Here is a 23879-nt window from a genome sequence, read left to right on the forward strand (position 1 = left end):
TCATTTCTATACCGCTGTCTGACACGCAGTAGGAGTTCAGTAATTCTTCAAGCAGTGAATAAGTGTGAGAAATGAGAGAGGGAGAAAAGAAGGAAGGAACTCTGGCACAGTACCTGACACATAGTAGGTACTCAATACGTGTGTGTGGCAGGTGTGCACCTAGCACATAATAAGAGCTAATAATAGAACGCTGCGCTGAAACGTGTGCAGGTGAAAAAGCCGGTAGGGAACGGGAGGGATTCGTAGCCCCTCCGGAGGCCTGGCCTGTTTTGTAGTCTGCACTTTGAGGAGAGGTTCCGCCCTGTGCAGTGATGTGCTCTTACCCCAGAGAGGAAGCAGGCCCTCTCCTCCCCTACCCCACCTTCTTCCCGCCCCGGTGCATTACAGATAGGCTGGAAACAAATTGACAGAAACCTGGAGGAGAGGAACGCAAGTGATTTAGGAGAATGGAAGGACTGGCTTATGGGGCCAGATTAAAGGAGCTAAATATGTATAGCCTGCCTAAGTGACAACTAAATGGGGCATTTGATAAGTCTATAAATACTTGGAAGATGTAAATGCCAAGGAGGAAAGGGGATTACTTAGCATGGCACAATGGAGTATTGGCATAATGGGATAATATTAAGAAAGGGAAAATGAAGGTTGAACATCAATAAAAAGCTTCCTGACAAAGAGAACCATTCCTGACAGGGGACACTGTTAAGTTATGTGCTGCGGGCCAAGGAAGTAATGGCAGTGCCATTTCTCAGGGTCCTGGCAAGGCGCCGGCAGGGCAGGAGCCGAGACACATCCTGACGGAGGCACAGGAGCCACGCAGGTCATCTGTCCGCGACCTCCCAGTCCTAGAACAGGAAGAAGGCTGCGTCTTCCCGGGAGACACCCGATGGCTCAGGCTCCTAAGGGCTCTGGCCCTCGGGAATCGTGACACAGGCAGCTCGCCCTCCCACATCCGTGCCAGAAAGATCCATCCAGCTTGACTGGCACCCTGTTCCTGCAGGACAAAGTCCGTGGTCTCTGGTACACATGACCAGCCCCTTCACAGGGTCTGCCCTTGTCTATGCCGTCGGCCAGCACTGCCCCCCACATTCCCTCTCCAGTCCCCCAGAACTGCCCATCATCCCCCAAACACTTCTCCACACCTTCGCACCTGCCTGCCCCTCTTCCTACCTGACTTACCTACCTGTGAACTTCACGTAGTCTCTCCAGCAGATCCAGATGTCACGTGTGAAGCCCCCCCCCCCCCCCGGCAGTTATCAGCTGATCAGCCTCCTCTGGCCTCAGAGCCTCCCGTGCAAATTCTGACTGTGGCCCTGGCTGTGCTGCACCATCATTGTTTGTCTCCTGTGTCTCCTCCCCTGCTAGACTGTGAGCCCTGTGGGGGCTGGGGATGTGCCTTGTGTATCTGTGTCCCCAGGGTCTGCCACCAAGCCGGGCGCAGAGTAGGTGGTCAGTAAGTGTCAGAGGAAACTGAGGCACGCACGCCGATTCCCAGCACTTTCCATCATTCCCTAGGATCCATGTGTAATTATCAGCATGTGATCTCTGCATCACCCCCCCCCCAGTCTCTTGGCCAGTACTGTCTGTGCCATGCAGACAACTGTGACAAAAAACCCTCACACCTGAAAGGCAGCATGCTGTCCTCTGGCTTCATGTAAACTCTATGGAAAATGCTTCTAGGGCCCCCATGCATTTTCCACAAAAATGCTTTTTTTCTCCCCACACAAAATCGTCTTGAACTTGATAAACTAAGCCTCCACTGTTGGCTATGAAGATTTTTAGGTCCATCCAACCAAACCCCGTCATGAAATCAGGGCGAGTGTAGTGCCAGGTGAGAGGCAGGAAGTTTTGGACCTCCCTCTGGAGGGATCGATATTTATTAGGAAGTACAGTGTTCATTGCACTCTGCGTCACCGGCTGCATGCGGTGCCCTGGTGCCGTTAGCCTGACGTTCTGTTGTGAGATGTGATATTCACCGGGATGACTGGACAGCCAAGAGGCATGCTGCTGGCTGCCCGCTGCCTTCCTTGGTTCTGAGTGGCCTCAATTAGAAGTTACTTTATCACTGGATATCCAATACCGACGTGCTTATAGTCAGCTCGGTCGTGCACATACGAGTATATGTCCGCTGTTTGGGGTTCATTTCACTGCTCCTTATCCCCCGAGTTCATTGGTAGACTCGCTGTGCTAGGCAGCAGCCGCCTCCCCTGCTGGGCCAGGCTAGCATCCAGCCCCTTTTCTCCATTGACTGGCAGTCTTGAATTTGAAGCCACGTTCTTAAAGCTCGGAATTTCTCTGCAGCTTTGGTGTCAGGTTACGTTTCTTGGAAAGACTTCACTGACTGGGAAGAAAACGGGCTCTGCGATCAGGAGCTCTGACCATTTCCGTCTCTGCTCCCACAGCCTGGCTCCGGCCCTTCGTTTGTCCACTGGACTTCCGTGGCAGAATCTAACCGTGCTGTCTTGCCTCCACCTTGACCCATCACTGCCATTGTCCAGTTCCCCACCGGTTATGGTTCTAAATCACAGACCTCGTCATTCTTCAGAAACCCTTTGAAGGCTCCCACTTCTGTGCTGGCTCGAGCTCCCTTCTGTATCTAGCTTGACTTCATACCCTTTAAAACCTGGTATTCTCCTCACCCTCAGCTCTACTTTCCACTGGGAGGACGGCCTCTCTCCAAAGCTTGGCCTCTCTCCAAAGCTTCCCGTAGGGGCTGGGTGCTCCTGGAACATGCCACGCCCTGTCTCCAGTGCTGTTTCTCATTTTACTTCCTCTTCCTAATATAGCCTTCTTCCCCGGTGATGCTCTATGCATCTGTTAAGATTCAATTTAAATACCGCCTATCCTGTAGAGATAGGCTGCTCTTTTCCGACAGAATCATGCTACGTGTGCCTTTGTTAGTCTCTCTTGAGCTTGCACACCTGTTTGCTAATTTGGGGGCTCCCCCAGAGGCTCGTATAGGCCATTAGAGGTCTGGAACCTGACTGCATGGCAGTCATTCAGGCAGTGCCATGAACAGGAAATAACAGTGTCGCTGGAATAAAAATTAGAGGAATATGGCCTTGGAGTTGAAAGCTGTTCCTCCACACTCAGATTTCCCCCCCACATTCCCACCCAGAGGAGACTTAGATGATATTTTTGACAAGCGATGCTTCGTTTTTACATCAGATTGAAAAATGCCGTTTGATGTCGGCAAGAGAAGAGTGAGAGTGAGTTTCCCAAATAGTGCTGAGTGGCAAGCCCTGCGCCTCCCGGTGCCCCAGGTTGTCTGGTTTGATTTTAATGCAGCAAGCTGCTTTATGAGATCCGCAGCCACTTGAAATATGATTTACTACCCGTAAAAAGTTTCAAATGGATAATGAAGATTCAAGAATGAGACTCACAGTGTAGTGTAGTCAATTTTGGTGCTGTTGCTCTCCAGTACATCTCTGCCATTGAAATGAATTATTTATTATAATTTATTTCAACCATGGAAAATAAAACTGTTTTCATTGTGATGTGCGCCGTTCCATTCAGAATAGACACATTACATGCAGTACTCTCAATTAATTAATCCTGAAGTTTCATGCCAACTTTATCTTCTTCCTCATAAACCAGAAGACTGGCAGGTAATTCTTTCCTCAATAAACTATGATTCAAATAAATGTTTTGAGAACTAGGGGTAATGGTGGTAATGGAGAAAATTGAAACAACAGCAAAACGAGGTTGGGCATCGCCTCCGATTTTACAAGGGATGGAAGAGTTTTTGAATATTCTAGGTCATTTATCACCTGGAGAAAGCATCCCTTACCTTTCTGCATGGAGGGGTGGAGAGGGGGGGGGTGCTTTGAGTTCAGGTGTGGAGCGTGTGGTGCAAACATACGGTCAAGGCCAACTGAGTTAAGCAGCCCACAGTCCCTTTATTGGGAAGAAGGTTGTGTGTGTGTTTGTTTGTTTGCAAAGCTAGCACTGTGCAGAGTCCAAGTAGGCAGGACGTCCATGTGGTTTTCCGGAGGAGCATGGGTCACCCATAATTGATGGCAATCTTGTTTCTCTAAAAAAGACGCTCACCTCATCTTGCATTTCATTTGATTTCTTTTTTCATTTAAAGTGCCACATACTTGCTTCTATTATGAGGCTATGAAGACATGTAAGAACGTAAGAATGTGCTTAATATGTACAGGCATGAAAAGATTTAAGGTAACTTAGATGGTGGGGCTTAGCTAATCTGGGTAGGGAAATTTATATGCGTTATTTGTCCATTACTTTCATTTTTCATAACATTCCACGAATACCACATCAGTAGACAGCAGACAGAGAGAACAATTGATTCCTTCTCCCTAAAGATGACTAATATCTAATTTGAGGAGGATCACATTTCAGTATCTGCTGCGCACGGAGCCCAAGGAGAAACGCTTGGTAGTGATGGCAGCTCCCTTGCTTCCACAGCCGAGAACCTGGAAGCTGTGCGTCTTTCGGCAGCGCACAGATTCCTCCCAGATCCTGGATCCTCATCCGGGGCCTGGAGCTCTGGAGAAATTGCTGCAGAGATGGGTAGAGGGTTTCTCTGCGTTTTCAGATCCAGAGGCACCGCCCAGGCCATCCATTTTTTGGTTTTTTTGGATTTGTTTTGTTGTTGTTGTTGCGAGGGCCAGCCTCCCCCCTCCTCCCCCACTGACCTTCTGAAAGGTCAGTTCCATGTGCCAAAGGGTCCCCGAGGCTCAGAAGCAGCGCTCATGTGTTTGGTGCGTTTATTATTGGCTGTTCCTCAAAACAGCACCAACTCATTATGTCAGAATCAAGGACAATCTAGCTTGGCCAGAGGCACAGATCATTTTGTATCCTACCCTTCTTCCCATGAAGGCCCCCCACCTTACCGATGAAGGCACCCCACTCTGCAGACGTGCCCTCTTGGGCACAGCCTTGATTGTCCTCGCTTTGTCTTCTCCTCACTTTGTCTTTCTCCTCACCCCACCCCCATCTAGATCTGGGCACAGGGACACCCTTCCTTTGGTCTCGCCTTTTTCTTTGGTCTGTCCTGCCTTTGTCTAAACCGAAGCCTTCTCCTCAGGCCCTCCTTGACCACCTCAGCACCTCACAGCTTGCTCTAGCCCCGTTCCCGTTTTCCAGTTCCCTGATGGGGAGGCAGCAGGGTTGCAGTATAACTCAAACGTCATGCAACCCTGAACAGAGAGGCGGGGGTAGAGAGGGAGAGCCAGAGTTCCCTAAATACAGTGAGGGTTTCATCCCTGTAGGATCAGCGTTCGTATCATCACTTCAGGGTCAGTTTTGTCTTTCCGATACAGATGGGGCACAACAGGGAGGAGTTTGAATTTTTTTCACCTATTTCTTAGAAGTTTGTGAAATGTTTTTTAGTTATACTATTCAATATGCTTAAGGAACATGAACAATGAAAAGTGTTCACTTTATAGGGAGTATTATACCTCAAAGGAAATCAGCGTAATTTCCTAATGTTTTCTATGATGCTAAGTTAAATTGCTGTGTACATGGCACTTTTCTTGAGAGGGAAACCATTATTTTTAGGAAAATGTTCCATGGGCCACTTTTCAGAGACAATCAATTCATTATGTCTACTGCTGTTCATCTGGAGAGGCTGCAAAGATGTTCACCAAATTTGTAAAAGCTTTAGGTAGGAGGCAAGGATGCCTGCTGCAAACTCGCCGGGAACCACTACCCTGGGTTCTAACCACAGGGACTGCAGGCGGCAGAGCGACTGCACAGAGGACGTGCATGCGGGCAGCGTATCTGGGACCCGCTGAAGGTGGAAGGGTGGGCCGTGCCCAGGAACGACCCTGTGCTCTCACACCACCAGTCGTCCAGAAGGAGCCAGACAGGACCTCACTCTCAACCAGCCTAAGGGCAGCAGAAGGCAGGCTGGCACACGGGCACAGGCACGGCCTCTGGGCCCAGGCGGCTCTGTGCACATATCCTGGCTCCCCTTCACACCTGGTGGCTGGCAGCTGTGCCCCCTGGAGCCAGTGACTCGCTCAGGTCCTGGGATCCTTAGTCTGTGAAATTGGGGTCATATCTCCCTCAGGCGCAGCTGAGGGTAGGGGCAGCGTGCGCACGTGCCTGAGGCTCTCCCTCCCTAAGTGGTAGCTTTGTTGTTGGCAGTGAGGAAAGTCATCGGGCGCAGCTTCCTGTCAGGTGGAAGTGCCATCAGAAAAGCTGGTGCCTCGCCTTGGGCCTTTGTGACCTGGGAGCCCCCACGAGGGCCCTTCCTGGGAGCTACTTGGTAGGGGGACAGTAGTAGCTTAGAAGACTTCTCAGGCTCTGTACAAAACAAGCTGGAACCTTGGACATGAACAGCGTGTGACTTTACATTTTACCCATCTCACGTTTTAGCCATAGATTTAGCCAGAACGCCTCTGTTTTGTGTACCATCCCCTCTCAGCTCTTCAGCTCTTTATACTTGAGTGCTTGATATTTCACTCATCCTTTCCCGGTTATTCATTTATCTGTTTGTTTTTCATTCTCTCATTCGGTAGCTATTTCCTAAGCCTCTGATGTGTTCCTAGATGCCATGCTAGGCACAGGGAATACAGAGAAAAGTCCCCCATGTCCCAGGACCCCAGAAGTCTGCAGACTAGGCCCTCTACCCCACCCACTGTGGTCATCACCCTGTATTCAAGCTACTTCTCTCCAGCCATCTGCTCAACCCAACTTCCAGACCCGCTGAGCCTGCACTTCCTTACAGAGAGGACATGCCCACCCTCCTGCACTAAAGCACCCAGCACACACCAAACTTTGCTTATTCTGGGTCAACAGGAGCTAGAACAGGAAGCTTCTGAAGTGATAGCCTGTAGTTAGCACCTTGTGCAGGGAGAGTGTGGCCCAGCGTATCTGGGTCGGAAAGTCCACTTTGCTTCGTGCTTGTGCTGCCCATCCCATGTTAGGGTGGGTGCATAGGAGAGGAGCCGAACAGGGAGCAGAGATGCACAGCACATTGCTTTGTGTGATTTTCCAGGTCAGGTATTTGTAGAGCAGCTTCATGTTTTATGTGGAAGATTACAAGTTTTCAGAACAACAGAGCCACTGTCATTCAAAATCCATACCCACACACATGCCAAACCAAATAGGGATGCTTCGGGGACAACTTCCCATTTTAGGTTTGTTTTTTTTTTTTTACTGCAACTCTCAATGAACTTAGATGATTGTGAGGAAGCTATAATCTGATTTATCTACATAATCAACACTTGAATTGGTGACTTCCTTGAGCCATGAGACTCCACTGGGCCAGGCCAGGGCCGGTAACCAGAGTTAAAGGAACACTAGTAACAACTGAGGCCTGGGGAAGAGTTAGTCCTCACAGCAGCCCCTCAGAGTAGGTGTTATCATCCATCCCCCATCTTCTATGTAAGGAAATAAAGGCTCAGAGATGTGAACAGCCTACCCAGCCTCCCAAGTTACATATGTGGCAGGGCCAGGTTTGGCCTCTGACTGGCTCCAAAGCCTGCCCCTATCACACCACATTGGTTTCACTTCATTGCGAGAAATTTCCTACAAACTCATGCCAAAGCCTGTGGGAAGGAGGAAGGAGAATGGGGACATGCCCGAGGCAGTGCGGAGTGTGGTTTTTCTAAAGGGACCAAGCCACATGACTGCCCTTTCCAAGGAGTCCCCACCCCAGTGGGGCAGCATAGCGGCGTAAGACAATACATGGAGAATGTGTGTGTGTTTGGACCTAAGCCCTGGAAAATGCTGTCTGGGCTGGGCAAGTTGGAAATGGCCCTTCCACCCACCCCTGTAACAGCGTGGGACGTGAGCAGAGGTTGGGGCTGTGGTGCTTGTGACTCAGCGGGGCTGGGGTGGCCGGTGAGTTGCTAAGGGCTCTCCTTTCAGTCTTCACTTGTTGGCGTCCTTCACCACAGAGAGCCTCCACCAGAGATTTCATGTCCTCTGGAACAGGACTTGTACTTAGCATTTCACCCAGTTTTCTTCCATGGAGTGGGGGGGGGGGCTTCTCCAAAGGAACTTGCCACATGTTTGAACTGTCTCCCCCCATACACTCTAGGATTATAAGAAAAAAGAACTCTGCAAATGAGCTGCCATGTCAATACCATTTGAGCAGATTTGCTCACTAATTTCCATCTTTCCGGAAGAGTAAAAAAGAAGAAAAAAATCATCTGTTTTAGCAAACTTTATTTTTAGAAAAGTATTTTATTCAAACATCCCCTTACTTATTACGGACATAAATACATGCATTCAGACAAATGAATCCACGGGAGAACCGTATAAAGTAATTGGCACATCACTTCAGGATGCTTTGTCAGTTACTGGAGAAGTCGGTACCTCTAACTTTAATCTTTTCCATTAAAATATCCATTCTGCCTTCACATTGTGAAGCCCATAATATTTTAGACTGTCTCCGTGGATCTGTTAGTTTTGCTTGTCAATTTAATTTGTGGCTGTGACTTTGGGTGGCTTGTTAGGTTGTATACAGAAACACATGATCTGCAAATGATGTTCAACATGCCGCGCTTACGACCTAGCCGCTCCCCAGAGAGACTGGACATACAGTAAATATGGAATTGGCAGATTTCATTTGCAACCAGCTTAAGTGTTATGATGATGATGATATATGCAATGGCAGATGTTTATAGAGCTACAAAGAAGCCCGTTGCTGCTGTTATTATACACCTTAAATGTTTATAGCGCTTGCTACTCCTCGCAGCACTTTTTATATCCACCATCTCATTTGATTCTCGGAGCTTCCTTGTGCTGGATGAGTATTTTCCTCTTTGTCGCTAATGAAACTGAGACATACACAGAGAGAGGTTCAGTAACTTGCCTGAGATCACAGGGTACATTGGATGGTAAATATGCCAGAGGAAGAAACCCATGTCACCAAAGCCCAATCAGGGATGCTGTTGGAGGCTGTCTTTGCCACATAATTGCCATTTCCTCACCCTCCTTGAGGACAGGAGCTCTGAAGCTGTGAAAACAAGTGCTAGAGGTGGGAGGGACGGAGTCCAAGGGGCAGAAATTGTATCATCAGCTCCACGAGGATGACTGCAGCTTGCGTCACCACCACGTGCCTGAATTTGCAGCAGCTTCATCCCTGGCCTCCCTCCGTTAATGTCACCTGCACAGTACATGTTCCACATGTCCCCAGAGGGATGTTTCCTACGTGCCCATCTGAGCATGGTCTCTCTCTTGCTGCAAACTCACCACTGGCTCCCACTGCCATCAGGATGAAGTCCAGATTCTCCAGCACAGACTTCTCACCTGGCCCTGGGGTCTTGTTCGGGTTCACCTCACTTCTCTCCTGTCACACTGAGTTCCTGACCATTGCAGAACCCACTGTGTTCATTCCATCACCTCTGCTGCAGTCTCTGCATAGAACACATTTCTGATGAACTCCTGAAACATGGCCGCCTCTGTGGAGTCTTTCCTGACCTCCCCTCCAGGATCCAGGAGCTCCCGCCCTCCACTGCATGCACACTGTGTGCATGCACACAGCACTGCCCACTAGCCCTGGTTCCTGCATTGTCCTCCTGGGTGGTCTGTTCCAGGAAGCTTCTAGCTCCTCGAGGGCAGAGGCTGTAGTAGATGCCCGTGTTCTCTTACCTCCCCTAGGTGTCTTGTAGACTTTGAATTTAAGAGAATGGATGAGTATGTGCACACGGGAGGGAGGGAGGGTGGGAGAGAGGGAGTCAATGAAGGCTGATGAGAAGCCTTTCACAGCCTGAGCCAGCAGGAAACAGGACATTCCAAGGTTACATGGACTGTGTCCCACTCCTCCATAACTTGACCTCTTTGGTGAAATAAGAGGTGGAGAAGAAGACCAGCTGGGTTTTGACTGGTGACACAGATAGAGGAAAGCCTGTCAGGGCTGAGAGGCAGGACTGATCTTCTGAGCTCTGTTGCCTCTGACTTCTGCCCACCCAGAAGGTTCTCCCCAAAGCTTTTGGTGATAGAAGCTCTTCCTCAGGGAGATTGAAGGCTTTGCAGAGAATTCCTACAGGCAGCATTATGGGCTCCTGGAGTCACAGCTGTTTGTCCAGGAAGAGCCCTCATGGCTGTTGAGAAGATGTGCAGATAGACGGTGGGGACATCGAAGGCCTGGGTGGGAGGGCTGTGCGCCAGGACATCAGTGTCTTCGTGTGATTGTCTTCTAGATGATGTCTGTCCTCATGAACACCATTGTCTTTGAAGACTGCCGGAACCAGTGGTCAGTATCCAGGCCCCTCCTGGGGCTCGTCCTGCTCAATGAGAAGGTGGGTGTGATTGCAGGGAGGTCCCCGGCGGGGTGGTCACTGGGAAGAGGGACACACTGTAGACCAGGCCAAGCCAGGAGGGACAGAGGAGCCACTGAGCTGCAGCCAGGACCTTGCGCACCCAGGGGCAAGGCCGTATTCCCCCAGAAGGCCCTTCCCCAAAGCCTCAGATCTTCAGTTAAGCAGAGGTCTCAAGACCAGCCCTTCTGAAACCCAGCGCCCCACACACTGGGCGGGTGGTTCGCTCAGCAGCGCTGCAAGCTCACCCTCACTCATTCCCCCGCTCCAGCCCCCCATGTTCCAAGGGACTTCTGAGCAATATCCTTTTTGCTCCTTCCTAGGCCTCCTTTTCAATCTGGGCTCCTTGCTGGTAGCAGCAGCCCCTCAGGGCCAAACAGAGCCAGCACCCTTCGTCCCGGAGCACAAGTCTCCAGTCCTTAAGTGCACTCGGCACTCGGCTGCCTCCCAAGCTCTCTGGCTTCCTCCGTCAGCCACCCCTGTCTCCCCAGCAGTCAGCAGGAACAGTGCATTACTGCTTGGGAGAATGAATTGTCTATACAATAAGATAGTACTGGGGAAAAGGACAGTGAGATTAGAGGCAGCCGCATACATTAAAATTCAAACTGAAATCCCAGCCTTGGAAGGAAACTAATAGAAGAAGAAAATATATCAAAAAGAGAAGAGCTGTCTCATCATTCACCTGTGCTGAAGTATCCAATTTTAGCCACATTCAATAGCACTGCCATTCGTCTTCCCTCGGTGTTATTGTGATTTAAATCCAAGCTCTATAAAAGAGAGCAGTTCTTTTAAAATGATTGAGAAGGAATAAGGGCAAATTCAGTGTTTAGAAAAAGCTTATGACATCACAATATTATACTTTACTGATGGAGGCAATATTTCATGGTTTGGGATGAAAAACTAATAATTTTCTATTTGGTGTGAGTCACTGCATCATTATAAAAGGGAAAAATAAGTAGTTTTGTGCATTCCCAGTCTTGTTCGGGAAGACACTGAGGTTTCAGTCTAATGCCTCTGATATATAGTATTTAAGTATTAGTCTGACTACATATTAATTATGTGTGTTTCTGATGTGAGCTGTTTTAATGTATGATGGAAATTAAATATCATGCTGTTCGGGCTTGGAAGGATAAACGCATGACTGGCAAAATGTTGTCTTTGTGCTCAAATTAGGCTGTTTCCAATGATTAGAAGCTGTGTTTAGCCTAAGAGCTTGTGTTTGTACAAAAGCCCACAGACCCAGCAGAGAAGGGGCTTGCGGCTCTCAGTGACCAGGTATGACAGACATTGTCCTTGGTGCCAGAAAGTTCTCTCAGACTGAAGCAAGCCCTCTGGTGCCCACCTCAGCACAGCAGACCCATCCTAACCCAGGAGGACTGGGACTTGGAACAAAGCCTGGAGTTATTTGAGGAGTATTCACAAAATGATGAAGAGGACGGGACCCTGGGCCTTGCCTGCAGCCGCCGGAAGTGCTCCCTGGGCGTTTTCAGTCAAGCGCTTCCCCCTCAGCCTGGGAGGCCCTCCTCTTTCAGCCTTTCTGTGATTAGTGGAGATGAAAGTCAGGAGGACGTCCATGGGCTCGGTCCCAGAGACGTGGCAAGGACTCAACCAGCCTACATTGTTCAGGGACGATAAGAACAATTACAGCAAGAGATTTCTGTTAGAAAGGTGAATACAGTTTATACCTAGGAATGCCTCTGCTGCTTTAGTTTTCTTTAAAGGCTTACAGTTCAAAGTGGACCTGGACCAAAGCTCCTCTGAGAGTTCAGAGCCCCTCCCCCAGGGCTTTCTTCAGGCCCAGGTTCAGAGTCAGAGCTCTGATGCTTGTCCTGTCTCCCAACAGCATTTCGGTGAACTGAGGGCCAGTCTGATAAACAGCCAGCCTCTCCCCAAGCAGGAGGTCCTTGCCCAGTGCTTCGGGAACCTGATGGAAGGAGTAGAGCAGAACCTGTCCATCAAGAACAGAGACAGGTGAGCAGTGCCCAGGAGGCTGAGCATCTCTGAGGGAGGGGCATCCTCCGGGTTTGCGAGAGAGAACTGGATGGTGCTTAACACAGCTCACGTGTGGATGTGGCTTTTCTGTTAAGCCTTGTAATCCTAGACTCAGGTTAGTTCTCTCCAGTACATGTGACTAGGTATTGGCACTATATAGGGATGCAGAGACAAATAAAATGCAGCCTTTGCCCTTAAGCAGTTCATAATCCAACAGGAGAGATGTGAAAAGGTCAAAAAAGAAAGCTCAGATCTTCTATGAAGGACAAGGAAAGGCTTCCTGGCATTTGAAGCAGCACAGGTTTTCAGGTCAGATGGTTTCGAGGTCAGATAAAATTTAAACTGTATCCCTGCTGTTTATAGGCTGCGTGGCAGTGAGTAAGGCAGGCCGCTTCTCTGATCCTCATTTTTCTCACCAGTAAAGCGGAGATGATGATAATTGGTTGTGATGTTTAAATGGCAGAGTGTAGTAAAGCATGGTATCTAGGATATATGCCCCACAGTAAATATTACTTCCTCTGCCTGACCTTTAAGAGTCCCTGGTTTTACAAGAACACAGACTGGTATTTTGTCAGTGAGACCTCAATACGAGGAATCTGAACTTACCAGCTATGCCTGAATTCATTCATTCATTCAGTGCACAAAGTTTTGTTGAGCATCTGCTATGTGCCAGGCACTGGGGAGACCAGTGGTGAACTAACCGTGCAAGGCTTTGCCCTCATGGAGTGTCTAATGAAGAAGACAGACAATAATGAAGGGTGGAAAAAGAAAACGTTTTCTGGAAAAACAACTGCCTGTAACGACCTTTTATAAAAGTGGTGGTGTCCAAATGCTGCACCATTTGAAATGCAAATCACCAGTCATCTCAGTAGCCTCAGGCTCTTGTAGAGTCACCAGCCTGGGCTGTGCTAATACAAGGCCAAGTCGGATGGGCTCTGTGGACACGGTCCCGTGACTGCTCATTCCATGCCAAGATCCCCTATCAAGCAGAAAGGGCAACCTGCGAAGCCACCAGAGACTTACTAAATGAGGCAACCCTAGGTGCCTCAGGGGACATTGCTTCACCTGAGCCTTGGGAATCTGAGTGCCGCCTCCTGAGCCATGCTGTGAAATGGTGTCAGACAGCTCTCCTCGCTTCCAGAGAGTGCTAGCCAGCAAGGACTGGTGTTTTGCACCTGCCAGGCACTGTGGCGGGCTCTTACAGGCACTGCCTCAATTCACTCGATAATCTCTCATTTCCCACAATGCCGTGAGGCAGCTTCTCATATTGGGCACGAAGACAGGACATTAAATGTGCATCCAAGGTCACCCAGCTCAGCAGAGGTGGAGCCGTGATTGGAGCCCAGGTGGTCGAACCCAGGCTGCCTCTTTTGAACCACTAAGTTCAGTTTTCTTATCTGTGAAATGAGGATGCTAATATTAAATCTACCTTTGGGAAGACTTGTGATGACTAAATGAATTTATGTGGAAACTCAACCCATTGCCTGGCACATAAGTTTCAGTTCTTTTGTTTTCCTTACCATCTATGTGTAATTTGAGTTTTAACCATTTTTAAATAGAATAACCACAAAATGCACCCCTCAAAATGGTCAGAGTGTATTTGGTGATACCCCTTGTTTTCTGAGAGGGGTGCTGGTGACAAACAGTAGTGGTGGTGAACGTGGGAGGAAGGTAGGTGCTCAGCCAGGATCTCGGGCCCTCTCCAAGGTCCTGAACTCCACAGCCACCTGACTTGACCATCCAGACGCTCCTACAGCCTTGGCCTTGCCACTGCCCTCGGCCCTTTCTCCCTCTTTCCACAGGTTCACCCAGAACCTATCCGTCTTCAGAAGGGACGTGGCAGAGGTCCTGCGCAGTGATGGCAGCACCGACGCCTGCAGTCTGGACATGATGAGCTGACACGACTTCTCTGACCGTGTGCCGAGCAGCCTTTATCAAGAGACTCTTGTGTGTCTGGTTCCCAGGACAGTGACGTTGGCTAGGCCAGGGGAATCTATTTTTCAAAAACAAACAACAAAAGCCCTACCTTTTTATAAGTCTGGCCTAATGATAAGAATTTATAATAGTGCACAAACAATGTAAATTCATTCTTTGCTCTGAAAAGGCAAGTGTTTTCAGTCTTTCTATAAAATATCATTATCTTTGTTCTTATAATGCTCTGGAGGAGTGTAGAAACAATATTTAACCAAAGAACATAATAAACCAGGTTTGCGTCTAAGTGTGTCCTAGTTAATGATTCTGCAATCAAGGCCAAGGATCTGTTGGAGTTGCAGCCTTCAGCATGGGTCCTGGATTGAGACAAATACCATTTGAACCTGTTTATTAGTAGTTTGTTAGGAGTCTGGAAGGAACAGCACTGGGGGGACTCTGAGCTGTGGGCATTTAGAATGAACAACCACAGGACTGCACACAGCCTGGTCTGCCTCAGCAGCATCTGATAAAGTTGAGAGACAGTAACACAATTAAATGACTTACAAACAACGTTTGCTTTTCACTGGCATAAATCTGCAGTGGTTCCATCTAGAAGAATTAAGCTGTGCAATTACCGCCTGCAGAGAGATCTCTTCAGGAGGAGCCGGGCCACCCCAGCAAGAAGCACCCAGGCCTTCTGCCTCCGCTCCATTTTTAAGAGAAGCTGAAGGTGTCTAAAATATATATATTCAAAGCAGCCCTGTCTTCTTGGGCCACCCGAAACAGTGCCAGGTACTAAAAGTTCATATTTTCAGACGGTGAGAAACAGCTGGCTTCACTCCCGCCATAGAACCTCCTATTAACATAAGGGGATTGCAACTGAACCCACACCCAGGGCACGAAGCCGGCCTTCGCAGTTCGTGAGGGACTCTAACTAGGCTATTAATTTGGAGATCGCCACTCTCGAATGGCTCTTGTATCTCACTGCTCTGTCTTCATGGTTCAGGCTTGTAATAAATATTGTGCCTTTTATTTCTGATAAGCCATGAGAGGCTGGCCTTACTGTGGAAGAAGTAAATCCAGAGGTTCCTATTAGAATCTCGTTCCTCAGACTAGTGTTTCTTGAAACCTTTCTTGACAGTGGGGTTTTATAACAGACTTTTCACTTGAAGGCAGAGTCCCAAGTTTATCTCAAAATGTTTGTCGTCCACGTGTGAACCCAGGAAACCAGGGGAAAGTGTGGCGTGATAGGGTTACTTGTGGTTCTTCATGGATCAGTAAACCTTGGCCTCACACTGTGTTTCAGTAGCAGTGAAAAATATAACTTTCCTGGAGAAGGCAAATTCTGAACTTCATAAAACGTCAACTGTTTGGAGAAGTCTGACTTGAGAAGTTCTATTTCTCAGGGGCTTATTACAGCACACCCACCCCACAGAAATGCTTCACAGAAGGCTCATCCCAGTCTGGCACTGTTTTCTTTATAAAAGTCTAGGACCTAAAAGCACTGTGTTATTTGCAGTAAAATGCTCACAAGAAAATAACAGTGTGCACTTGCTTTTCTTTGCCTCACTGCCCAAGGTCACCTGGTGGTTTCACCCCAGCCAGGGAAGGCTCCTGGCCTTGGCCTTGGCGAGCCCCACTCCGAGGACTCGTTAGGCCTGCCCCACTGCTGACTTCTGCAGGGCCTGCTCGTCAGGGCCGCAAGCACGGGCGGGAGGATGGACTCAGCAAGCACGTGCTGAGCCTCTGCTGTGCCCGTTACATGTGTCACCTCCCTCAGTCCTCACAACAGCCCCAGGGAGGTAGACAGCAGTATTCCCACTTCTGAGATGAGGAAACTAAGGCTCAAAGATGGTACACAGCTTACACAGGTCACCCAGGCAGGATCTGAACCCAGGTGTGTCTCACCTCAAAGGAATTCGTGGTCTCTTCCAAGGAAGACATATTTGAGCATGGTGAGTTGAAATAGTTAATATTTAGATCTAGTTCCAGTTGTTTTTCAGAAGCCATCGTCACATGGCTTCCTGGGGAGGCTCCGCTCCTACAGTCCTTCGTGGTGGTTAGCAGACTCCGCTCCTCACGGATTGGCGGGCTGAGACCCTCAGCTCCTTGCCACACAGGCCTCTTCATAGGGCAGCTCGTAATGTGGCGCCTGGCTGCATCAGAATAAGTAAAAGAGAAGAGCCTGAGAGAGCAGCAAGCTGGAGTCACAGCCTCTTCTAACCCAGCCTCAGGAGGGGTGTCCGTCGCTTTTGCTGCGTTCTGTTCCCTGAAAGTAAATCACTAGGGCAGCTCACACCCAAGTAGAGAGGGTACACAGGGCGTGGGGACCAGGAGGCAGGGGCCACCAGGGCCCATTTTCAAAGCTGCCTGCCCCGACTCACAGCTGGCCTGCACTGGAGAGGCCGAGTCTGGCTACAGGTTTCTCCCTTGAAACCTGGAAGGGAACCCTGAGTTTCCTCAGAGGGCTCAGTTCCATTCTGTGCCCTTTCTAAGCAAGGGAAAGGGAGTTGGGAAGCTGGGGTGTTTTGGGAACACATTACACTGTGTACTCATCCCCCGGCCCATGGGAACCCGATTTGGAGCTGTGCCGTCCCACCACGCAGCCTGCCGGTGTCTGCCTCGGTAAGGGACAGTGGCGACTCCTGGGGAGAACCTGAAGGCCCCTGTGGCAGTTCTCTGTTGAGACATCCTATCCCAAGGATAAAACAAGCACTTGGAGGCACACTCAGGCTTGCCGAGCCCGCCCGAAAGAGCACCAGCTGCATCCGTTCTAGGTCTAATCAGATCACAGGTGTATCGAACTTACATTCAGCACCAGGAAGAAATAAGTAGTGCGGGCAGTTCCACGGGGCCCACCACCTAACAAGTGTATGACCCTCAGTGAAGATGAAACGGAAGGTGTGGGTCTCCGTGGGCACGCCGCACCCTTCTGATGAAATTCCACTGTGCAAACACGGACTGTCCACACAGTGTGGGGCTCTGAGTCAAGCCCCTTGCGTCAGCTGATGCTCAAGCTGGAAACATTTTGAAGGTATTTTGACTGCTCACTTTTTGCCTTCTATACTGACTTTCAGAATCTGACCCGAGAAAGCTGTATTCTTTCTAGATGTTTCCCTTGTTCTGCGCTTTGTATTCAGGCTCCTCTGTGATGAGGGGACAGAGGAGTGCAAGGTCCCCGCACTGAGTGATGATTTGAGCAGCCCGGAAAGCCCTCTTGTCCACTGGGCTCCCTTCCACTGGCCCTGCCTCCCTCGGAGTGCCTCCGTGTGACAGTACTGGAGGTCCCTTCCAGCCGGCAAAACTGGCCTGGCGTGTAGCCATGAGCTCTGAGATCAGTGACTAAGTCAGCAACCAGCAGAGAGCCGAGCATGAGAACAAAGAACAGGATAGGTTTGGTGAGAGAAACTGGGGAAAGAACTGAAATACGGGGAAACCTTATGTACACTACATGGGGCCAGTCCAGCAGTCTGGGGAAGTGGCCTTTGAGAGAACTCGGCCCCTGATGGCGAGGAAGGAAATGCACACCTGAGAGCAGGGAGACTAAAAGGGGGAAAGTGAAAGTTTCAAGACGAGCATTAAATAAGTTTCTACTTATTTATCATTTATTGAGCACACCCACCTAGCACTGCAAATTGCCATCTTATTTAAATGTAATGCTTCCCAATAAAAAATGTCAAGTAAGTATTATTATCCCCATTTTCGAGAGCAGAAAACTGAGACTAAAAGTCGGACCCAAAGCCACAGGCCAAGTCAGGTCAGCCTGACTCCAAAACTCGTGTTTCTTTTCCACCTTAATTCCTTCAGCTAGTTCCTCACAGCCAGACTCTGGGGACAGTTGGGCAGGGGAGGTCCACCTGGAAACCTCTGGGATCCCCAGAGGGGGCTGGGCTGGGCCCTCCCAAAGAAAGGCCAGTCCAGTGCCTGGGCCCCAGTGTTGTCTGTGGGTTCTGCCACCGGCTCTTCCTCCTCCGTGAACTTTATAAAATCATTCTTGAGACTTTTTAATGTTTTATTGAGGTGCAAGTTTACGATGACAGCAAACCTTTCAAACTACAGCAAGAGTAACCTGCCTCCTTGGCATATTAAAAAATAATGTTAGTGTCGGTTTTTACGTCCCACAGTTTGGATTGCTGATAAGAGCGCTTCCTTGACAAGATTCTTTTTGAGGTTTACAGAAAACGTAATAAAATATGTAAGTTACATTTCCACAAACAAAAGCTATAACATAAGTTATTTATAAGCGTGAGATACAAACAGTATCACGATAAATAAACCATAAAGGGTACCTGCAACATCCATCTTAATGTAATTTGCTCAACAAAAGTGTTGAAACGAAGTCAAATTTAGTAGAGAAATCTGTCAGGAAGAGAGGAAAGTTGTAGAGCACAAAATGGGAAAAATGGCTGCCGGGTGGTGGAAGCAAACAGCAGGGTGTAAGGTGAGGTTGGAGGCCCCCCCAGAAGGCCAGCGCCTGCGCCTGCCCGGAGCGCCTGCGCCTGCCCGGGGTGCCTGCCCACCAGCCCTGTCCCTGGAGAAAGGAATCTCTCTGCCCCGCCTGCTTCCGTTCTTACCCCGTCTTCTAACCAACCGCCAGCCCCATGGCCAGCTTCGTCAGGCCACGGCCAGCCTCCCTGCCAGACTGCACCCTCCTCAAGGCCAGGGCCTGGGTCTGATTCAGCACAAAGATCCTGGACATCATTTGTTCATTCATTCATTCACCTACCACAGGGATAGCAGTGAATGAGACAGTCTCTGTCCTCAGACAGCTGGTGAGCAGGGTGAGTAGGATCTCGGTTCCGAAGGCAACGAGCGCAACGATGAAAACCAGCAGGGACAGAGAAGGATGGGGAGACGTGCTCAGGAGGATGGGCAGAGAGGCCATAGCTGCCCTGGGTCTTAAAGGCTGGAAAGAGCCTGGGGGGTGAGTGCTGAACTGAGCAGGCAAATTCCCAGACGCCCTTCTCGCCCCGTTTCCTTACCCCCTCGTCTGGCCTTGCTGTGTGCTCTTCAGTTGACTCCCTCAGACTCTTTTTTTTATTTTATTTTATTGGGGATCAGTGTGTTTTTCCAGGACCCATCAGCTCCAAGTCGAGTAGCTGTTTTAATCTAGTTGTAAAGAGCGCAGCTCAGTGGCCCATGTGGGGATCGAACCGGCAACCTTGGTGTGATGAACGCTGCGCTCTAACCAACTGAGCTAACCGGCTGCCCGAATCCCTCAGACTCTTGGCAGTACTCCAGTGGGCCCGGCTCTGGGCCCAGCCCCAGGACATGGAATCGAACGCTGCCGGCGCTGTTCTGCCTGAGGGAGCTCCGGGGCCAGTGGGGAGACAGAAGGGAGCCCCACGGTGGCCAGCCCTCATCGCCAGTCCTGGGCTCCTTCACCCAGACCTGCCACTGACTCCCCTTCCACTCAGTCCTGGGACTGAGAATCCTTACTGTGGGCTTCCAGAGTAAAAATGGGGGTGTGACGTAGAGAGAAAAGCATGGGCTTTGTAGCCAAGACAGTCCCAGCGGCTTCGAGTCCCAGCGTCAGCCTCCCGACCGCATGCCCCTCAGCGCCAGATGTCACTTCCCTAAGCCACCCTGTGCTAGGAGTCCTGACTTGTGCTAGGGATCCTGAGATGCACACGGCAGCAGGTGGCCTTTGCCTTCCTCCAGCTGGCAGAGTCTTGGACCCTTCCCACCTCCTCAGGAAGTGTCTTCCTCGAGCCCACGCATCTGGGAAGGCAGGAATGATGAGCTCAAACTGCATTACTCCCACTATCAGGTGGGGAAACTATGGCCCAAAGTTAGGACATGGTCCCGAAAACTTGAATAGGTGCTCAGTAGTAAATATTTGTTGACTAAATGAATGAATGAGTAAATAAATTTTAGGTGTCTTTAGAGCCTTCCATCATGAGAACTAGAAGGGCCCCTGGAGCCTCCTAACTAGGGTGTAGGAGAAAAGAATGGGGAGAGGGCAGGTAAGCAACCTGTGACATGGCATGTGTGCCAAGCTATGTGTTTGTGTCTTTCTCTGTGGAAACTGTCCATAATATTTTCATCAATCTCTCCAATAAGGCTGCTGGCCCAAACGTGTAAGAGCCCAGATTCAATGTCTATGCCATTTTACAGACAGGGAAACTGAGTTCCGTTCCTACAGGAAGTCAGTGGCCGAGTGAGCCTGAACACACCCGGCCTCCTGCACGTGGGCGCTGTGAGATTCCAGCATCCTGACTCTCAGCCCTGAAGCCTCCCCACCCCCACCCCATGTGCCTCCCAGCAAGGCCTCCACCACCTCCATCCTTTCTCCAGACTTTTCCATGGGGAAGAGCAGAAGACGCCATGTATCCTGCAAACCCATCTGGACTCAGGAGAAAGCCCCATCGCCCCAGTTCATAGAATTTGATTTTTCGTGTGTGTGTGTGTGTGTGTGTGTGTGTGTGTGTGTGTGTGGTGTCATTTGATAGCAGGTAAGCAGGAACAGCAAAATTATCATCTCAGAAACACCAAATATGCACCAAAACATATTTGGCCAAAAAAATACGTAAAGGTAAATTTATGGCCTTACATCATTTTATTTAAAAACAGAAAACAAAAAAAAACAAAAACAGTGATTGACAAAAATGAACTAAATTTTCACCTCAACAAAGAAGAAATTAAAAATAAAACATTTCTGAAAAATGACATAAAAAAAGAGGATAATGAAATAAAAGTATTTTCTTTGAGACCAATAAAATAGACAAAACTTTGGCAAACATGATCAAAAGGCACAATTGAGTTCACTGAGAATGAAATGCAGATGGTATTAGATCTCATCGGAGTTTCAAATGATGAGAGAATCTTGCCACCGGGTTATGACAATAAATTTGAAAACTGGGATGAAATGGACCCTGTTCTGGGCACTGGATTCCAAATGTGAGAGGGCATCAGAATCACCTTGACGGGCTTGGTAAGTCAGACTGCTGAGCCCTTCCCCAACTTCTGATTCTCTAGGTCTGGGCCAGGGTTTGAGAATTTGCATTTCTAACAAATTCTTGTCAGGTGATGCTGCTACTGCTGGTCCAGGAACACACCTTGAGAACCACTGTCCCAGGGACTGTGACTGCCCCATTTACTGCCCTTCCTGACAGTTCTGCTCTGTACTGGGAAAGCGGGGGGCTTGTGACCAGTGGGCCAAAGTGCCTACTGCTGGGTGATGGAAGTCCAGGGTCTTCCGAAAGCTGGGCCCTGGCATCGAGGTGGATGCTGCCCTTTCCATGCCAGGCACTGTGCTGAGCGCTTTCGTCTGGAAGAGCTCATGGAATCCCGACACTAGTACTGTTGCTTTACTAGGTGGGGAAACAGGCACAAAGTGGACGGATCATTCCCTGAGTCCACAGCTGGTGAACAGAGGTGGGAATCCAATTCTTAAGCACTGGGCCACTCTCCACGCCCTGGGAGCAACGTTGGCCACACCACCCACACCTAATTCTGTGCCCACATACCTGTGGTATGGGCCTCGTCAGCCCAATTGAATAGAGCCAAGTTGCACAGAAAGGCCTGGGAGCCAGAAGGGAAGCGGAAGTGGAGAGGCACGGACGCCACCCCGGAGTGGGGGCTGTAAGTCGCATGAGTTCTCTGACCCTCAGTTCCCTCGTCAAGTAAAAATATGGGATCAATAACAGCCCTTTCCTCACAGGGTTGTTGTGAGGAACACGTATATACGTGCCCACCCCCTGCCTGGCACACACCAAGTTCTCCACCTCCAGTAGCTCGACTGCTGTCGGTACAGTTATTATTATGTAACCGCCATAGCTTCTCACAGGCGCCTCCACACACTTTATCTCATTTACTTCCCACAGCCACCCTGGGGGGGGGGCTATCACCCCTTCTCTTTCACAAATTAGGAAAATGAGACTGCAGGAGGGGCAGTGAGGGACCAAACGGCCCCCAGACCGCCAGTGGCAGAGACCGAATTGGAAGCAGGAGGCCCCCAGCCCAGGCGCTGCTCCATCTGAAGCTCCCTGTGCCCTGGAGGGAGCGGAGGACGGCTTGTCCAGACCCCACCGCACCCTGCGCTCCTCACCCCTCGCTGCCCAGAGGCCTCATTCTCCCCACCCAACAATGAGGTTGCCCAAGGTCACGCAACGGCGGCGGTGACCTAACTCAGGGACTCAGGCCTTAAGACTGCAAATCCCGAGACCTCTTGTTTTTGGGGGCACATTATTAGGAAGAATCCCCAACATGCTGCCTCCTGCCTTTCCTGGTCCTCTGAGACTGACCCCACGACAAACACAGCTTTCTCTCCAAGAGGCCGAGCCTCCACAAACAAAACAAAACTACAAACAAGAATCATAAGAATTCTACATCAAGCGTCACGCTGAGGGGGTAGGGTTGGAGGGCAGCTGCGGCGGCTCCGTGCCTACTCTGTGCCAGGCCCTCCCGGCTCATGACAATCCCGCAATGCACGCATTGCTCTTTCTACGGATCAAAACCAAAGCCTAAAAGATATGAAGTCACTTGCTCAAGGTCACTCAGCCAGAAAGTGACGGGCTGAATTTAAACTAATTTCTGGCCAACCTCACATCCGACTTCTCACCACGTCCGCAAGACAGGGAGCGCGAGGGAGAGGCCTGGCCACGGGTGCAGCAGTTTGCACCCAACGATTTTACTAGCGCGTAGAAAACGATTCTGTATGTCTCTCCCCAAGGGAGACAGCTGAGGCTGGCGCAGGGGGTGACCGCCCCGCGTGCGGTCCCGTCCACGGCGCCCCTCGGCCCACCTGGACAGCCCCCGAGGGCGCGAGCAAAGCAGGGAGTGGTCCCAGCGCCCAGGCTGCACTGGAGCGGGAGGGTTACGCTGCTGCCGTTACCCAAAGAAATCCCGCTATTTGCTCTAAATATGAGCCGCCCCGCCCTTGCTCCTTAAGAACCCCAGGTCCTCACACCTGTCGCGCCACGGGCGGGTCCCCACGAGCGACCACAGTCCCGTCCACCCCGCAACGAATTTCGAGGTACCGGGTCCCCGCTCCCCATCGGGCGACCCCGGGTCCCTAGCCCAGCCAGGCCGGGAACGCGTGGGCACCTGAGAGTCACGCCTCGGTCCGCCGCCTGGCGGGAGCCAGGGAGTGTCTCCAAAGTGGCCGCTATGCCGGGGCCGAAGCCCAGGCCCGGGCGAATTCTGCCCACGCGGGTTGATGTCCTTGAGCGCGCGGAGCACGCTGCGGTGCTCGCGTCACCCCGCGCGCAGAGAGCGCGAAGCTTACGCCCTGGGGTGCGCCCCTTTCGTTGCTTCCGCGGCGGTGAAGTGTCCAAGACGCTTCCGCGGATCTGCAGGGTCGTTCCGGGATTACAACTCCTTTGTATTTGAAAGGATTCATAAGGTTTGGTTTTTGTTCAGATGAGAAAATTTGGAAGAAAACGAAAACCCCCTCAGCAAAGGGCAATTTCGGAAGCAAAGAACCCTGGCCTACCCCGCTCTGCCACGGGGAAGTGGCCCGGACCCGCAGGAGCGGGGAGCGTCTGCTAATTGCAGCTTCGTTAGATTTCGGGTTTGGGAGGCTGCGGTTCGGGCGCTAATATCCGCCGCCCATTATCCCGGCTAATAAATTTGACCTATTGTTCGTTTGTTAAAATGATGTCACCTTGGAACAGTCCCTAAGCTCCTATTTCCATGAATTAGGCCTTTATTGAAAGCCGGGAGCCAATGGGAGGAGAGAGGCTTGTTGATCGCAGCCAATGGCTGCGGCGGGAGAGGAATTAGCAGCGGAAACTCCAG

General features: G+C 50.3%; 1 protein-coding gene and 1 long non-coding RNA gene across 8 annotated transcripts in view; one reads left to right on the forward strand and one right to left on the reverse strand.

The window, feature by feature from the left end:
* RANBP17 (RAN binding protein 17) overlaps positions 1 to 15657 on the forward strand; it is a 263837-nt gene extending 248180 nt beyond the window's left edge. For 3 of the 6 annotated variants that reach the window (XM_019635965.1, XM_019635966.1, XM_019635968.1), the window contains 3 exons: positions 10119 to 10217; positions 12079 to 12206; positions 14030 to 15657. In XM_019635965.1, the coding sequence (XP_019491510.1) occupies positions 10119 to 10217; positions 12079 to 12206; positions 14030 to 14126 (324 nt within the window). In that variant the 3' untranslated portion in view covers positions 14127 to 15657. Of the gene's footprint in view, positions 1 to 10118; positions 10218 to 12078; positions 12207 to 14029 lie in introns of those variants that run through there. The other 3 variants (XR_002123189.1, XR_002123188.1, XM_019635967.1) reach the window with 3 other exon arrangements.
* LOC109379401 (uncharacterized) lies at positions 8123 to 23818 on the reverse strand. 2 transcript variants are annotated; one of them, XR_002123191.1, is made up of 4 exons: positions 23187 to 23818; positions 16047 to 16294; positions 10918 to 11848; positions 8123 to 10202 (listed from the first exon to the last, which is right to left on the reverse strand). It is a non-coding gene; the product is annotated as an uncharacterized LOC109379401 (long non-coding RNA). The 2 variants fall into 2 exon arrangements; XR_002123190.1 differs by lacking the exons at positions 16047 to 16294; positions 23187 to 23818 and having other exon boundaries at positions 10918 to 12171.
* Between the last annotated feature and the right edge of the window lie 61 nt (positions 23819 to 23879).

The sequence above is a fragment of the Hipposideros armiger genome, unplaced genomic scaffold (assembly GCF_001890085.2).
Source record: "Hipposideros armiger isolate ML-2016 unplaced genomic scaffold, ASM189008v1 scaffold_25, whole genome shotgun sequence".
In the NCBI taxonomy this organism is placed as follows: Eukaryota; Metazoa; Chordata; class Mammalia; order Chiroptera; family Hipposideridae; genus Hipposideros; species Hipposideros armiger.